The 16319-nt window shown below is 49.3% G+C and overlaps 1 protein-coding gene across 6 annotated transcripts in view; it reads right to left on the bottom strand.

The window, feature by feature from the left end:
- Positions 1-16319, bottom strand: part of NTAN1 (N-terminal asparagine amidase) — a 413363-nt gene that overhangs the window by 30711 nt on the left and 366333 nt on the right. For 4 of the 6 annotated variants that reach the window (XM_077448900.1, XM_077448899.1, XM_077448895.1 and 1 more), the window contains one exon: positions 297-394. In XM_077448900.1, coding sequence (XP_077305026.1) covers positions 297-394 — 98 coding nt within the window. The remainder of the gene's footprint in view (positions 1-296; positions 395-16319) is intronic. The other 2 variants (XM_077448897.1, XM_077448896.1) reach the window with 2 other exon arrangements.

The following is a 16319-nucleotide window of genomic DNA, read 5'->3' as shown; positions in this document are numbered from 1 at the left end:
GCATTTTGATGGGTACAGTGAGGCTGCAATTGATGAGCACAGTGAGGATGTATATGATATGGGTACAGTTTTATCTAGCAGTAATGATACATAATCACCTGATAAATGACTATTTAAAGTCCTGCATTACTAATAGTTTAATTTTTCAGTTTGTTTGTGCCCCCCAAAAAATGTGAAGCACCAGCCGCCACTGCTTGCTACTGAATTAAAATGTAATATGTACCTTTTTTCAATCATTGCAATAATGTTACATATATTTTGTAATCATCACAACATTTTAGGATCATCATTCTTACATTTCCTCCTACCAGGATGTACGCTAATCTCAAATCTTCATCTGGTTGGTGGTCTTGGAATTTTGCTTTGAAAATCTCTCCTGTTTTAACATGTACTGCTGAAGATAAAATAAAAAAAAAATAGGTAAAAAGCCAGTTTGAAACAGAATGTTTTAGTTTTGAAATTCACATTTAAAAATATTTGAAATGTGCATTACATCTTTTAGAATTTACACATTTTGTGTCAGGAAAAATCATGCTTGCAAATTTCACTTATAGCCAGTGGCGTAGCATGGGGAGTGCAGTGGCCATGTGAGGAGTAGGGCTGGCCTGTCCTGCGGTTGCTCCTGAAGTCTCACCTACACACATGACCCCCCCATACGACCAATCACAGTGTGCCGGACACTGAACATGGCAGCAGCCAGAGCGTGGGGGAGACAAGAAAACATATGAGCTGCCGCTGTCTTCTGAGGAGACTCTTCTCCTCCTCCTATATTCTGGACCAATGCAGGACAGGGCCGTGGACAAGAAGAAGGTGCATAAGAGTCATGTTACTGGCCGGGGGGGGGGATAGAGAGAGAACAGTGTAGTATAGTGGTCAGTCAGTGTAGTATGGTGGTCGGTCAGTGTAATGGCCAGTGTAGTGTAGTATGGTGGCTAGTGTAGTGGTCAGTCAGTGTAGTATGGTGGTCAGTCAGGGAAGTGGTCAGTGTAGTGTAGTATGGTGGTCAGTGTAGCATAGTATGGTGGTCAGCGTAGCGTAGTATGGTGGTCAGCGTAGCGTAGTATGGTGGTCAGCGTAGCGTAGTATGGTGGTCAGCGTAGCGTAGTATGGTGGTCAGCGTAGCGTAGTATGGTGGTCAGCGTAGCGTAGTATGGTGGTCAGCGTAGCGTAGTATGGTGGTCAGCGTAGCGTAGTATGGTGGTCAGCGTAGCGTAGTATGGTGGTCAGCGTAGCGTAGTATGGTGGTCAGCGTAGCGTAGTATGGTGGTCAGCGTAGCATAGTATGGTGGTCAGCGTAGCGTAGTATGGTGGTCAGCGTAGCGTAGTATGGTGGTCAGCGTAGCGTAGTATGGTGGTCAGCGTAGCGTAGTATGGTGGTCAGCGTAGCGTAGTATGGTGGTCAGCGTAGCGTAGTATGGTGGTCAGTTTAGTGTAGTATGGTGGTCAGTGTAGTGGTCAGTGTAGCGTAGTATGGTGGTCAGTGTAGCGTAGTATGATGATAAGTGTAGTGGTCAGTGTAGCATAGTATAGTGGTCAGTGTAGCGTAATATGGTGGACAATGTAGTATGGTGGACAGTGTAGTGTCACAGGTGCCAGCCGACCTACAGCAGTAAAGGTAAGACACAGATCAGCTCTGCAGATGATCTGTGACATAGGGGGTAAGGGGTTTTATACTGTACTAGTCGAAGGGACTCATTGAGTGCTAAAAGTCCATGTGTTAGGGGGCGCAAATTACTTGCCTTGCCCTGGGCGCTGACAACCCATGCTATGCCCCTGCTTATAGCAGAGAACCTGCTGCTTTTATACCCCCACAATGTCAATAGCCTCATTTAAAATCCCAATCTCCTTCTTTATTTCCCCTGAACCAGGGATGGAGGCACACTACACATGTGCTTAATTTAAAGTCCCAAATTCCCCCTTTTTTTCCATATTCAGCTATTGGGCCTGTTGTACTAATATCAGTGGCGGCTCGTAGGTTTTTTTTTGGAGCGGGCGGCAAACAATCAAACCCCCCCGGGTGGCCAGCAGCACGGCACTTTTCCAGCACCAGTTCCCTCCCCCCTGGGCCAGTGGCACTTAACGGCACCCCTGCCCACCCGCTGTCTGCCCGGCACTTGCCCCATCTTAGTTAGAGGCTGCGGGTCAGGCAGCAGTTCATAGGCGGCAAGCTGTGTCCCAGGCATCGGCTCCTGTGTCCTCTCAGAGAAGCAGTGCGTCTCTTCTCCTCTTCCACCTCTGGCTCTAATTACATGCTTCAAAAAACACACTTCCCCATTGGAATCCATGCACCCGGCGTCCCTGTACGCAGGCCCTGCCTGTATGTCCAAATTTCCACTCGGGACTCAGTCTGAAGGAGAGGCTTGGCGTAGGTGTTGCCAAGCCTCGTTCTGAATAAACAGATTGAGGGAGAGGCTGGGTGAGGTTAGGTAGAGCCTCTCCCGTGATTTGCATTTTTGCATACCGGAAGTGACTTGGCGCAGATGTAGCCAAGCCTCACTTTCGATTTTTTTTGTGGAAAGAGTGGCTAGGCAGGGTGGGGAAGAGCCTCTCTTAGGAATATGTTTATTTATACCGGAAGTGGACAGAACCAAGCCTCATTTTGGAAATACATGGGTTATATACGATTGCTTGGCTCTGTTTTAAATTTCTACCCAATTACGTTTTGATTTGAAGGTGAGGCTTGGTTTGAGTATAACCAGGCCTCCCTTCCAGTTTACTATAGTCTAGATTTTCTCTGATTGGCCAATTCGGCCTTGAGTGTTTTTAGACACTCGGTGTTGATTGACCGATCTCTGGATGTGGCATTTTGACCCGTTTTTCGCAGGCTTTTTACCCGTTTTTCGCAGATTTTTACATGTGGACTGTGGTCTCAGTCTCTATGATAGGCTGGAGGTATAATTATGTTTTTTTGGGGTTTAGTTATGAGAATGTTGATTCGTTCTTTTTTAGACATGGGCTGACTTTGTTATATCATGTGAGTAATGCTGTCCTATCAGGGAAGGTGTTATTATTGACTGTATAATCCAATTTGCAATTGGTGTCATATCTTTCTTAGTAGCTTATATATTTGTGTGCAATACAGGGGAACAGTTAGATGCCCCTGTTGAAGTCCTATGGGACGAAACGGGTAGGGCGGAGTAGTCATGTTCCCTGTATTGCTTTTTTTTATGTGATCACTTTTTTTATTTAATTTCTTTCTCTATTAATTTTATCTTGTATTTGCTGATTTTATGCCAATAAACAGCTACCTTGATATTTTCATCTACACTATGGGAAGTTGTTTATCTTTTTTGTCTCTTATGTGATCCCCTATATGAGTTTGGACTCGTTTGCTATCCCGTTTTTTGGGTTGGAGTTAATTATTCCCGTCCATTCCATTGGGACCCTGGAGGAATTGGAATTTCGTGGATGATACAGACCACTCCTTCTTTGACCAGAGGACCCACAGTAATTCCAGTGGCTGATAGACCTGCGGGGATTCATCTATCTATATATGCACATATGACCTTGTGGTTTCGGTAAGAGTACCCATCTTGTTTTTACCTACCTAGATGTCACTGGTATGAAATGTCTCCAAGATCACTCTCTAGTTTTTACATTGTGTGAAACATCACATTCTGCGTCCTATGTGGACTTCAAGGACTATTGTATTCACTTAATATTTGGACTTTATTGGTCTTTCTTTTTAAAGCATTTGTCACACTTGTTTTCAAGCACTTTTTTAGCGCTACATTATATTGTTTAGTCCCTGTATGTAGATCAGGGGCCGGACGCATGGATGGGGGGTATGCCCACGCACCCCTAATGCACGGGCCGTCACTGACAATTATTACACCTCATAGAAAGAAAGTTAATTTCATATTAATATAATTTTCACGTATTTTTCTAGCACAGACTGTTAACCTTTTTGTAGCCATAGGTCACTGACTTCTAGAAGCCATGGCCAAATCTTACCCATCACAGAGCCCATCACCAAAGTACCAGTCTCACAGTCACCATCACCAGCAAGTCCAAAAAAGTTTCCAACAGTGAGGAGGCTATTTAGATCATTTCCACGACTGATGAGAGCAGCGGTGAGTTCTCATCAAATTCCAATTTCGAATCCAATTCCTATTCAGAATTTGAACTGATTGATAGCAGTGGATGGGCGACTGAATTTAAGGAATGGGTCTCTCCTAAAAAGGCACAGCGCTCTGGAAACAAGGCAGCCACCAGCGATAGACCCCAGGATCAAATGCCCAGTACCAGGGGGCGTGTCCGGAAGTGAATGGAGGCAGATGTGCAGGGGAAGAGCTCCGGGAACCCCAAAGGCAATCTGGAGCCATCTGCACACCCGGAGGTCTGGTGAGCATAACAATCTCCCTGGATCGTTCCCTAGTGCTGTCCTGGAGGCCCTGGGCAAGAAATTGGAGAGCTCTGGTGCCCATCCACGGAGATATTGAGGCCGCCATTGCGTGCCCCCCGCGGCCGCACTGTCCTCTGTGCCCCCTTGGACTGTACCATCCTGGCTCCTGGAGGGAAGAGGATCATAGCCCAAGTCCCCCCTCACATTATCCTGCCTCCTAACAGTGGCACAGCAGCCCATCGGCCGTTCTGAACTGTCCAGTTGGCTGAGGCCTAGTGACAGCCGCCATCTTGCCACACCCATCCTCATGTATATGTACAGCCACACTTACCCTGGGGCCCTGGGACGCTAACAAACGGCCTCCTCCAGCTTCCTATCTCCCTGCAGGACAGAGGAGATTGAGGATTTCACTTTCCTGAGCCTGGCACTGCCTAGATCCATCAGGGCCTGAAGACAGCAACCATCTTGGTACTCCCAGGTCTCTCCTCAGTATAGCTTCTTTCACAGTGGGGCGGCCATATTGCTACACCCAGTCACAGTAATACAAGACCTCCTTGACCCTCCTCTGATGTGTTTTTTGCATAGCAACCTGCCATTAAGACTGGACAACTACTACCAGATGCTATTGTTTTTAGAGGCAGCCTACTGGGGGTACGGCCTGGATATGGAGGAGTGAGGGTATGTATCTCCTAAACCCCTGTCCTCTGCTACAGTACTAGCCACACAGGGGGGAGAGATCGCTACCAGGGGGCATGTCGCAGGGACGGAGAGCACTCTCGCAGCAACCAAAAGCAGAGGGATCCCGACAGGAACAACTGGATACTTACTTTGGCCCGTCCTGCGGACCGGGACAAGCGACCTCCAAAATGGCACAGACGCCGAAAGCGGCTAAGGCAGCAAAGGCGGCACAGAACGCAGCAGCCCAGCGACAGCAGCAACAACAGGAATCGCAGATCCCCTCTCCGCAGCTGGTGAGTGACACAGCCCCACCACTCTCCCCAGGATCCTCTGCCTCGCGCGATCAAGGCCCTGACATGACAGACTTCCTGGGAGAAGGGGACATTAAGCGCCATATCTGGTCCCTCCCCACCCGGGATGACCTTGAAAGATTTGCGACTAGAGTGGAGAAAGCCTTCAAAGAGGACATAGCCCAGCTCAAGGCTGATACCAACCATCTGGGAGCCAGGGTGGAGACGGTACAACAGAGGCTGGACGAGGTATTACCTGCTATCTCTATGCTCCAGGAGAAGTGCAGCCACCAGGACCAGAAAATTGAAGCCTTATTGTGTCAGCTAGATGACTTTGAGAACCGCAGCAGGAGGGCGAATATCCGCATACGCGGTTTACCAGAAGCTACAGCTCCTAAAGATATTGTGCCCACCCTGGGGGACGTCTTCAGAGAGATATTGGGACTACCTGCCACAGCCCCAATTGAGATAGACCGCGCCCACAGAGCCCTCAGATCACCCTCCCAGGACCTGGATAATCCGAGAGATATCATCCACAAATACACGCTGAAGGACAGCATTATGCAGAAGATGCGTGGGGGACAGTATTTTGACTTTGATGGATCCCACCTGTATTTTTATCAGGACATATCAAGACGCACTCTCATGCAACGCAGGGCTCTCCGACCCTTGCTGGAGGCCCTACAAAAAGTGGCCTTGCCCTATCGCTGGGGATTCCTCTTTTACCTGCAGGCATCTAAAGCAGGTAAAACTGCTACACTGCGCACCAAAGATGACCTCCCGCATTTCTTGGATGTCCTGGGCCTTGGGCCGGTTGACTTCCCGGATTGGAGGGTCCCCCAGGAGCACCCGCACCTACAGCTCCCTCAGCCCTGGCTCCCGGCTAGGCGCAGGAGCCGCGGACAAGGATGCAGGCGTCCCACTTCTGCCTCCCCCACGGATCCTGGGTCACCACGACGCTAAACATAGACTCCCTCCCTCTGACCTGCTCTCTGCACTTTGAGGAACGCTGTTGCCCTCGATCGCGGGGATACACTCTACACTTTACAGAGACTCATTGCCCAGTAACATAGATAGACGGCCTGGACTTGGACTGAACTCTGCTGCATGGTACGCTGCTGTGCACCCCTCTAAAAGCGCAACTGCTCCGGACAGCGAGACTGCTAAAGGACTCCTACTGATGCCCTGAGAGGACACTGGGAGGTTGCAGTTCCAGCCCCAAACCAATAGGCCTTAATTTTTGAACACCCTGTTCCCAGGTTTATTTTGCTCCCCCTCACGTTTCACACTATGTTCCCCAACTTTGGTTCCTGAGATCTCTCCCCCCTTACACTGCCTACTGAATAAGAGTTAGTGGCGGGCGGGGGTTGTCCCCTGCCTTCCTCCCTCTCGTGATGGCCCGCGCTCCGCGCGTAGGCCATACCTATTTAGGTATTTTTTTTCTATTTTTGGGAGTGGGGACGAGCCTCAAGACCCTCTCCCATGTAGGGGATGGCTCGACGCTCGGCCGCCAGATACTCCGAATTGCGATATTGTTATTATTACTGTGCTCTACGTTGAATGTGTGTTATGCTCTCTTTAACCATGTTTCCTTTTTTCCTCTCTTTCTATCTCCTTCTACTGCATACCTTCCTACAGGAATTGCCTCCGGCTCTGCCTCCTGCTCTGCGCCCATAGTCACACTGGGAGACCCTTCTACTCCTTGGCCCATACATGGCATCAATTAAGGTAATCTCGTACAATGTACGCGGTCTCTGCTCTCCAGGTAAACGTAGCAAATTATGGTGGGAACTTAAACGCACAGGAGCTCAGGTGGTCCTCTTGCAGGAAACACACTTCACCCTTCAATCACAACCCAAATTACCCACCCACATATAAAACCAGTGGTTCTTGAGTAACTCACCGGCAGCAAAATCTAGAGGCACAGCTATTGCCATAGACATCCTGCCCTTTTCAAGCTATAGAGAGTAAGGTAGACCCTCAGGGTAGATACGTGTTCTTGAAGGGGACTATAGCTGGACAGAAACTCACAGTTGCCACAATCTATGCTCCGAACTCAAATCAACTCACCTTTTTAGATACCACCCTCGATAGTCTGACATAATTCAGGGAAGGACCTTTAATCCTAGGGGGCGACTTTAATATCAGCCCAGACCCACAACTGGACACCTCGCACAAACGCCCCTCCCACTCAAATGCCTTTCTAAAACACTTCAGCAGATCTCTACAAACCCACCACCTCTTGGATAGCTGGCGAGTTCTCCACCCTTCAGATAGAGATTATAGCTACTATTCCAAAGTACATGACGTCTATACCCGCATAGATCTGATCTGTGTAGACCACTTGGCCCTGGAGCTGCTGCAGGCCTCGTCTATAGGGAACATTACGATTTCTGACCATGCCCCGGTAACGGCGACATTGGTTTTACCACATTCCACCCGTAGGGCCTGGTCGTGGCGCTTAAACAAATCCCTGCTGGATGATGTAGCAGTGGTCTCCGGGGTCACAGAGGTACTGTCCCACTACTTTAAGGAAAATTGCACGGAGGGGATGAGCAGAGGGATTGTTTGGGAGGGCCACAAGGCAGTGGTGAGAGGCGAACTGATTTCACAGGGATCCAGACTTAAAGCCCGACAAGCAGATTTTGATAGGGTACTCCAGGCACTCCAACTGGCGGAACTTAAGCACAAACAGGACAGCAGCCCTGAGGCTCTGAGGGAACTGACGGAGTTGAGAGAGTTATTCTCTCGATTGCTGGACAGGCAGGCACGCAGGCAATTGCGATACTTATCGCATAGATACTATGAGCATGGCAATAAATGCGGCCGAATGTTGGCTCAAGCTCTAAGGAAGAAACAGGCTCTCATGCACGTACAGAAGCTACGCCTCTCCTCGGAGGTCTACACGGTCAGGTCCTCCCAAATAGCCGCTGGTTTCCGGGACTACTATAACACCCTCTATAACCTGAACTCCACACAAACCCGAGAGAACCAAGATGCAAGACTGAAAGACATCCAAACCTATCTGACTGCATCCGGCCTGCCCCCACTGACAGACGAACAGTGCTCTGCGCTGGAGGCCCCTGTCACCGCCACCGAGCTCATAACCACGGTGATCTCCTTGCCTAACGGGAAGAGCCCTGGTCCAGACGGGTTCACCAAGGCTTATTATAAACTATTTCTACCCTTACTTTCTGAACCCATGTGTAACTACTTTAACTCCATTGCAAATGGCACCGCAATCCCTAGTGAAGCCCTGTTGGCCCATATATCTGTAATTCCCAAGGAAGGGAAGGACCCTACTATGCCCCAGAGCTACAGACCCATATCCCTTCTTAATGTGGACATAAAAATATTGGCCAAGATTCACGCGACCAGACTGAAACACCTGATCCCAATTGTCCACCTGGACCAAACAGGGTTTGTAACAGGTAGAGAGGCTAGGGATAACTATCAGAGCAATCCACTTAATTCACTGGGCGCGTGCCTCCCCCGAATCTCCCCCCTACCTGATCCTGTCTACCGATGCAGAGAAAGCCTTTGATCGGGTGGACTGGACCTACCTACGTGCTGTGCTGGAAACGTTGGGCCTACGCACACACATGCTTACCTGGATTATGGCTCGGTACTCGGACCCGAATGCCCAAGTCAAAGTGAATGGCTTCCTTTCCCCCAGCTTCCCGATCAGAAATGGCACGAGACAGGGGTGCCCCCTCTCGCCACTATTGTTCGCCCTGGTGCTGGAACCGTTTCTTCGTACGGTCCGGGCGAACTTGGATATCAAGGGACTTACGGTGGGGCGTATGGAACATAAGCTCTCGGCTTATGCCGATGACGTACTTTTCCACCTCACGGAACCCCTGATCTCCTTGCCTAATCTGATGAGGGAACTCCAGCGCTTCGGGACACTTTCTAACTTCAAAATTAATTATACAAAATCAGAGATATTACCTATCCAATTGACGCCTTCCCTGACTGACAGGTTGCGTACTGCCTTTCCATTTACATGGGCCAAAGCGTCCATAAAATACTTAGGTATACGGCTGACAGACAGGTTTGACACCCTATACTCCACTAACTTCCCCTCCCTACTAAAAGCTGTGAATAAAGACTTGGCCCTATGGACTAAGACAGCCTTCACTTGGATGGGCAGACTCAATATCATCAAAATGAACATTCTCCCACGCGTGCTGTTCTCTATGCAGATGCTACCTGTGGCCCTACCTAAGACCTTCTTTGCCCAGCTATCCAGTCTAATATAAAATTTTGTTTGGAACAATAAGAGGCCGAGAATCGCAATTAGATTGCCAAGTCGCCATAGAGACGCAGGAGGCCTGGGCCTCCCTGACGCCCAAAGATACTACAGGGCAATAGTCCTCCAGAGAATACTGAACTGGCGCTTCCATACTCAATCCAAATTATGGGTCTCTCTTGAAAAATATATGGCAGGGAGAAATTTGACCTATGCGCCGTGGCTAGCACGGGAACACAGGGGTCTGTCCACCTTTACTTCCCCGCTGACGATCCAGGCCCTGAGAACCTGGGACCGACTTAATGCCAATTTGACACTGGCGCCCCCTGTGTCCCCACTGGCCCCACTGGGGGGTTACTTATGGTTCCCCCCGGGGGAACAGGCTGCTTTCTTTGGCCCCTGGGCAGATGATGGAGACGCTAGTTGTGGTAAATTAATGCAGAATGGCAAACTAATGTCCGTAGAAACTCTACGAGATCAGAGGGGGAGCTTCCCTATGGACTTCTGGCGGTATAGGCAACTCCACCATTTTTTTTAAAACACAGGGAGACTCCATACGGGATATCTCCTCCCTCACACCCTCCGAACGTCTCTTCATAGCGGAAGAACCAATACCACACATGAACTCTATCAACTGCTTAACTCTGCGTCCCCCACAGTGAAGCCTGCTTACATCAGAGCCTGGGAAAGGGACTTGGAGATAACTTTCACCCCTGCCCAAATATCTTGCCTCTACCAACTTACCCGGTCCAGCTCGATTGATTCCAAGACGCAAGAAATGAACTACAAGCTACTGATGCGCTGGTACTGTGTGCCGGCAGATCTAGCAAGGATATACCCATCCACGTCAGATCAATGTGGCCACAGGGGCACTCTTCTGCATATTTGGTGGGACTGTCCTGCCATCAGACCTTACTGGGAGGACATTAAATCTCTGATCAAAGAAATCACAGGCATAGATATTCCTCTGTCCCCGATTCACTTCCTGCTACCCATTCCTCCCATGCCAGTGAGCCAGTACAAGAAGAGTGTGCTGCCTCATTTGCTAAATGCAGCTAAGCGGCTGCTCCCTATTTTTTGGAAGCGTCTGCAAATCCCAAGTAAGGAGGAGTGGCGCCACAGGGTGGGTGACATCCGGGAGGCAGAGGGGTGGATTGCCACTTGCAGAAGGGCCCAAGACCGCTTCACTGCAATTTGGCAGCCCTGGCTAGTGTATATATCGAACCCTGGACACATTTCATCCAGTTTGGATGTGGCCCTCCTGGAACTGGCGGAGCCATCCCTAAGGGGACGCCCCCAGGGCTTACAGATGGGGACCAGGAGCTGAGGAGACTCCGACACTCAATTTAACATTTCCTGCAGTATTATGTGTCAGACCCTCTCAGGGCCTGGCCCGCAGCTGAATATATAAACATATTCCAGCCCTGCCAGGTTTTAGTGAAAGCCTCTTCTCTATGTCGTGCTGTGAGGATAAGGTCCTCCATTTTCCTGATGTCCTCCACCTTGCGAAGCCAGAGGTCAATGGTCGGCGGAAGAGCCCATTTCCATTGGAGTGGTATGCAGGCCTTAGCTGCATCAAGCAGGTGGCAAATCCCTGATTTCTGATATTTCCTCTCAGGGATATTGGAGGCGTGTAAGAGAAAGAATGCTGGGTCGTCTGTGATGGGCTGGTCTATGAATTGTTGGATGGTCTCACGCACCACTTTCCAGAAGTGCGCTAGTTTCGGGCAGGACCAAAAGACATGTAACATTGTCCCTTTATCTGTGTGGCATCGCCAACACAGGTCCGGTGTATTCGGGTAGTACTGGTGGAGTAGCGAGGGAGTCCTATACCAACATGAGAGAATTTTGTAATTGGTTTCCTGGATCTTGGCACATATTGAGGATTTGTGTGTAAATCGGAGAATACGTTGCCTCATAGAGGCATTGAATTGGCAAACTAGTTCTTTTTCCCAATTAAGTAAACCCGGGGGTGTAAAGTCTACTGAGGGAGCATTTAAAAGGTTATATGTTAACGAAAGTGTGTGAGGTAGGGTACCCGTGTCAGTGCATAGCACCTCCAGGGCTGTAAGCGTCTGGGCGTCTGCATTGGGAGGTGGGATCGTAGAAAGAAAATGTGTTAATTGGAGAGTCCTCAGAAAATCCAGGCCAAACGGGCCCATAGGGTCCATGAGGTCCGCCATCGGTTTCCAGCGCCCTCCTAAACTGTAGTGTGAGGCTTGGTGTAGGCCCGCCTCGCCTAGACCCCGGAGACAACCGTCATAGAGACCCGGCGTAAATGGGGGGTTGCCTATTATAGGGTAAAGGGGCGAATTCGGGGAGGAGAGGGACGTTTGCGATATTATCCGGGCGCAAACTCTCGCCGTGTTACCCATCAGTGGGTGACATTTTATCTCTGTCGGTAGTGCTGGGTAACACCATGGCTCCCCCCGTAGCGGGATTGCACTTTGGGACTGTTCCAGCTTGGCCCATAACTTAATTCCCTGATGTCGGCACCAATCTATGAGTCTCCCTAAATGCACAGCCTTATAGTAAGCTCGGATGTTCAGTAAAGCTAGCCCACCATGAGACTTGGGGAGAACAAGAAGTTTATTGGCGAGTCTAGGCCTTTTTTTGCCCAAAGTCTGTAAATACAGATTGCACCCTTTTAACCACTTTCAGACCGGACCATTTTGCTGGTAAATGACCAGAGGTCTTTTTACACTTTGGCACTGCGCTGCTTTAACTGGTAATTGCGCGGTCATGCAATGTTGTACCCAAACAAAATTTGCGTCCTTTTCTTCCCACAAATAGAGCTTTCTTTTGATGGTATTTGATTGCCTCTGCGATTTTTATTTTTTGCGATATAAACGTAAAAAGACCGCAAATTTTGAAAAAAAATGATATTTTCTACTTTTTGTTATTAGAAAAATCCAATAAACTCAATTTTAGTCATACATTTAGGCCAAAATGTATTCAGCCACATGTCTTTGGTAAAAAAAAAGTCAATAATTGTATATTTATTGGTTTGCGCAAAAGTTGTCACATCTACAAACTAAGATACGTTTTCTGGAATTTACGCAGCTTTTAGTTTACGACTGCCTATCTCATTTCTTGAGGTGCTAAAATGGCAGGGCAGTACAAAACCCCCCCAAATGACCCCATTTTGGAAAGTAGACCCCCTAAGGAAATTGATAAGAGGCATGTTGAGCCCATTGAATATTTTATTTTTTTGCCTCAAGCGATTGAATAATGACAAAAAAAAATTTTTTTTTTTTTTTTTACACAAAGTTGTCACTAAATGATATATTGCTCACACATGCTATGGGCGTATGTGAAATGACACCCCAAAATAAATTCTGCTGCTTCTCCTGAGTACGGGGATACCACATATGTGGGACTTTTTGGGAGCCTAGCCGCGTACGGGGCCCCGAAAACCAAGCACCGCCTTCAGGCTTTCTAAGGGCGTTACAGTTTTGAAGGCCATAAAATGCCAAGATGGCACAAACCCCCCCCAAATGACCCCATTTTGGAAAGTAGACACCCCTAAATTTAGGGGTACACTAGTGAGACTAGGTAATAAATGGCGGGTGCCCTGAAACTATAAAAAAATAACTAACCAACCAGCGTCACCTGTAACAGTTATATGGTGATCACTGGTGAAAGGGTTAACTAGGGGGCAATCAGGGGGCTTTATGCGGTAGTATATGGGGGTCCCTGGCGCTATAAAAAGCTGCGGCGAACCTAAATACCTACCTGCCTAACTAGCGTCACCTGTGACACTAATACAGCGATCAGAAAAACGATCGCTTATTAGGCTGGGTTCACACTGGAGCGATGCGGGAACGCCACGAATGCGCGGCGGGTTCCCGCATCGCATGCCTCCCGGCGGCAGTTCACACTGCCCTATGCGAACTGCTGGGAGTGTCAGTGAAATGTTACTGACACCCCCAGATCAGTTCGCATATCGCAGTGCGATCTGCAAACTCGGATCGCATGGTGTGAACACCCATGCGATCCGATTCTGCTGCGGGCCAAAAAAAGGGTCCCGTGCGAATTTGCGGCGGGTGCGGCGGGTGTGGCGGGTGCGGCGAATGGCTGAACTCGAATCGCACAGAGATCGGATGTGATTTGCACTGCAGTGCGGTGCGAATCACATCCGTTCTCAAACCGCTGCAATCTGAACCCAGCCTTAGTGACACTGGCGACGGGGGGTGATCACGGGGTTAAACCTTTATTGGGGGGGTTAGGGGGGTACCTTAGAACTAAAGGGGGCTAACCCTAACTGCCCTAACAGTTATTAGTCACAAATGACACCCGCCGGGTGATCAGGGGGTTAAACCTTTATTAGGTAATAAATGGCGGGTGCCCTGAAACTATAAAAAAATAACTAACCAACCAGCGTCACCTGTAACAGTTATATGGTGATCACTGGTGAAAGGGTTAACTAGGGGGCAATCAGGGGGCTTTATGCGGTAGTATATGGGGGTCCCTGGCGCTATAAAAAGCTGCGGCGAACCTAAATACCTACCTGCCTAACTAGCGTCACCTGTGACACTAATACGGCGATCAGAAAAATGATCGCTTATTAGGCTGGGTTCACACTGGAGCGATGCGGAAACGCTGCGAATCCGCGGCGGGTTCCCGCATCGCATGCCTCCCGGCGGCAGTTCACACTGCCCTATGCGAACTGCTGGGAGTGTCAGTGAAATGTTACTGACACCCCCAGATCAGTTCGCATATCGCAGTGCGATCTGCAAACTCGGATCGCATGGTGTGAACACCCATGCGATCCGATTCTGCTGCGGGCCAAAAAAAGGGTCCCGTGCGAATTTGCGGCGGGTGCAGCGGGTGTGGCGGGTGCGGCGGGTGCGGCGAATGGCTGAACTCGAATCGCACAGAGATCGGATGTGATTTGCACTGCAGTGCGGTGCGAATCACATTCGTTCTCATAAACCGCTGCAATGTGAACCCAGCCTTAGTGACACTGGCGACGGGGGGTGATCACGGGGTTAAACCTTTATTGGGGGGGTTAGGGGGGTACATTAGAACTAAAGGGGGCTAACTCTAACTGCCCTAACAGTTATTACAGTCACAAATGACACCAATGCAAAAAAAAAAAAAAAAAAAAAAAAATGACATTGGTGTCACTGTGACTGGGGGGCAGGGGTAATTGGGGGGGTGATCGGGGGGTAAAGGGGGGGTGTGAGTGTGCCTGGCATGTTCTACTGTGTGTGTAGAGTGTTGGTGCAACTCACCGATCCGCTCTCCTCCGTGTCGGAACGGAAAATACCGACACGGAGGAGAGAATACATCACTTCCTCTCCTGTGTTTACATTACAGGAGAGGAAGTGATGTCAGGGGGGATTTCCATTCGTCGAGAGCGATCGCGAGGGGGTGGCCATGAATGAATGGCCGCCCCCTCATCCCGGATCGCTCTCGAAGAAATGCCGACCGCCGCAGGCACCGGGGGGGGGGCCCGATCGGGCCCCCCACCCGCGGGCAGGCAGGGACTTATATATACGCCCATATGCCTGCCCGTGCCATTCTGCCGACGTATATCGTCGTGCGGCGGTCGGCAAGTGGTTAAAGAAGGTGGTCGGGATGTGTATAGGTAGTGCCTGCATCAGGTAGAGAATTTTTGGGAGGATAGACATCTTTAAGATGTTGCAGCGGCCTATCCAGGAGTGCATGCCTGATTGCCATTGGGTCAGAAGGGTTCTTATTTCCAACAGTAGTGGTGGGAAATTAAGTTCATACAGTTTCGAGAATATGTGGGGAATGTATGTACCTAGGTACTTCAGGGCCTTATTCGTCCACTTCAAGTGGAAGCTGGTTTGAAGGTGCATAAGCTGCGCTGCCGGTATCCCTACCCCCATTGCCTCAGACTTCGCAAAATTAATTTTTAGGTTTGAGATCGCCCCATATGTTGTAAATTCTTGCATCAAATTGGGAAGGGATATCACCGGGTTTGAGAGTGAGAACAGCAAGTCGTCAGCGTAGGCTGACACATTGTATTGAGTATGCTTAATCGGTATACCCGTTATGTTCTGATTTGAACTGATGCGGCATAGGAATGGCTCGAGTGACATCGCAAAAAAGGAGGGGTGAAAGTGGGCATCCCTGTCGCGTACCGTTGGTAATCTGGAAATTACCCCATTAGCCCTAACCCTGGCCGACACTGTCGTATATATTGTGGAAATCCATTGTAGCATGTTATTACCCAGTCCTATATGGCGTAGTGTGGCCGACATGAAAGTCCAGTTCACCCTGTCAAAAGCTCTCTCAGCATCTGTGCCGAGAAAGACACTTGGGCTGTCTTCCAAGATGGCAGTGTGCAGCAGGTTCAGGACTTTGGTGGTATTATCCCTAGCCTCCCTGGTTGGGACAAATCCTACCTGGTCTAGGTGTATCAGGTCGGGGATATATGGCTGCAGCCTTAAAGCTATAATTTTGGTAAACAGCTTAAGATCTGTATTCAGTAGGGAAATCGGACGATAACTCCCACACTGGGACGGGTCCTTACCCTCTTTGGGGATCACTTATTGCCAATTGGATTTCGGACAATGTTATAGGTTCCTCCAGAGTGTCCCGTATTTCCGTCGGTAGGGTGGGCATGTTGGAAGAGGTTATGTAGTCGGCTATACGTTCTTGGGTTGGCTGGGTCACATTTAGGTTGTATAGAGTCTCGTAAAAGGACTTGAAAGTGTTGGTAATTTGGTGGGGCAACGTCTCTCGACTCCCAGAGGAAGAGAAGATGTGAGGTATACAAGAA

The sequence above is a fragment of the Lithobates pipiens genome, unplaced genomic scaffold (assembly GCF_037356315.1).
Source record: "Lithobates pipiens isolate NorthernLeopardFrog02 unplaced genomic scaffold, aLitPip1_a1.2 Scaffold_22, whole genome shotgun sequence".
NCBI classification, from domain to species: domain Eukaryota; kingdom Metazoa; phylum Chordata; class Amphibia; order Anura; family Ranidae; genus Lithobates; species Lithobates pipiens.
This window is presented reverse-complemented; position numbering and strand designations above follow the sequence as displayed.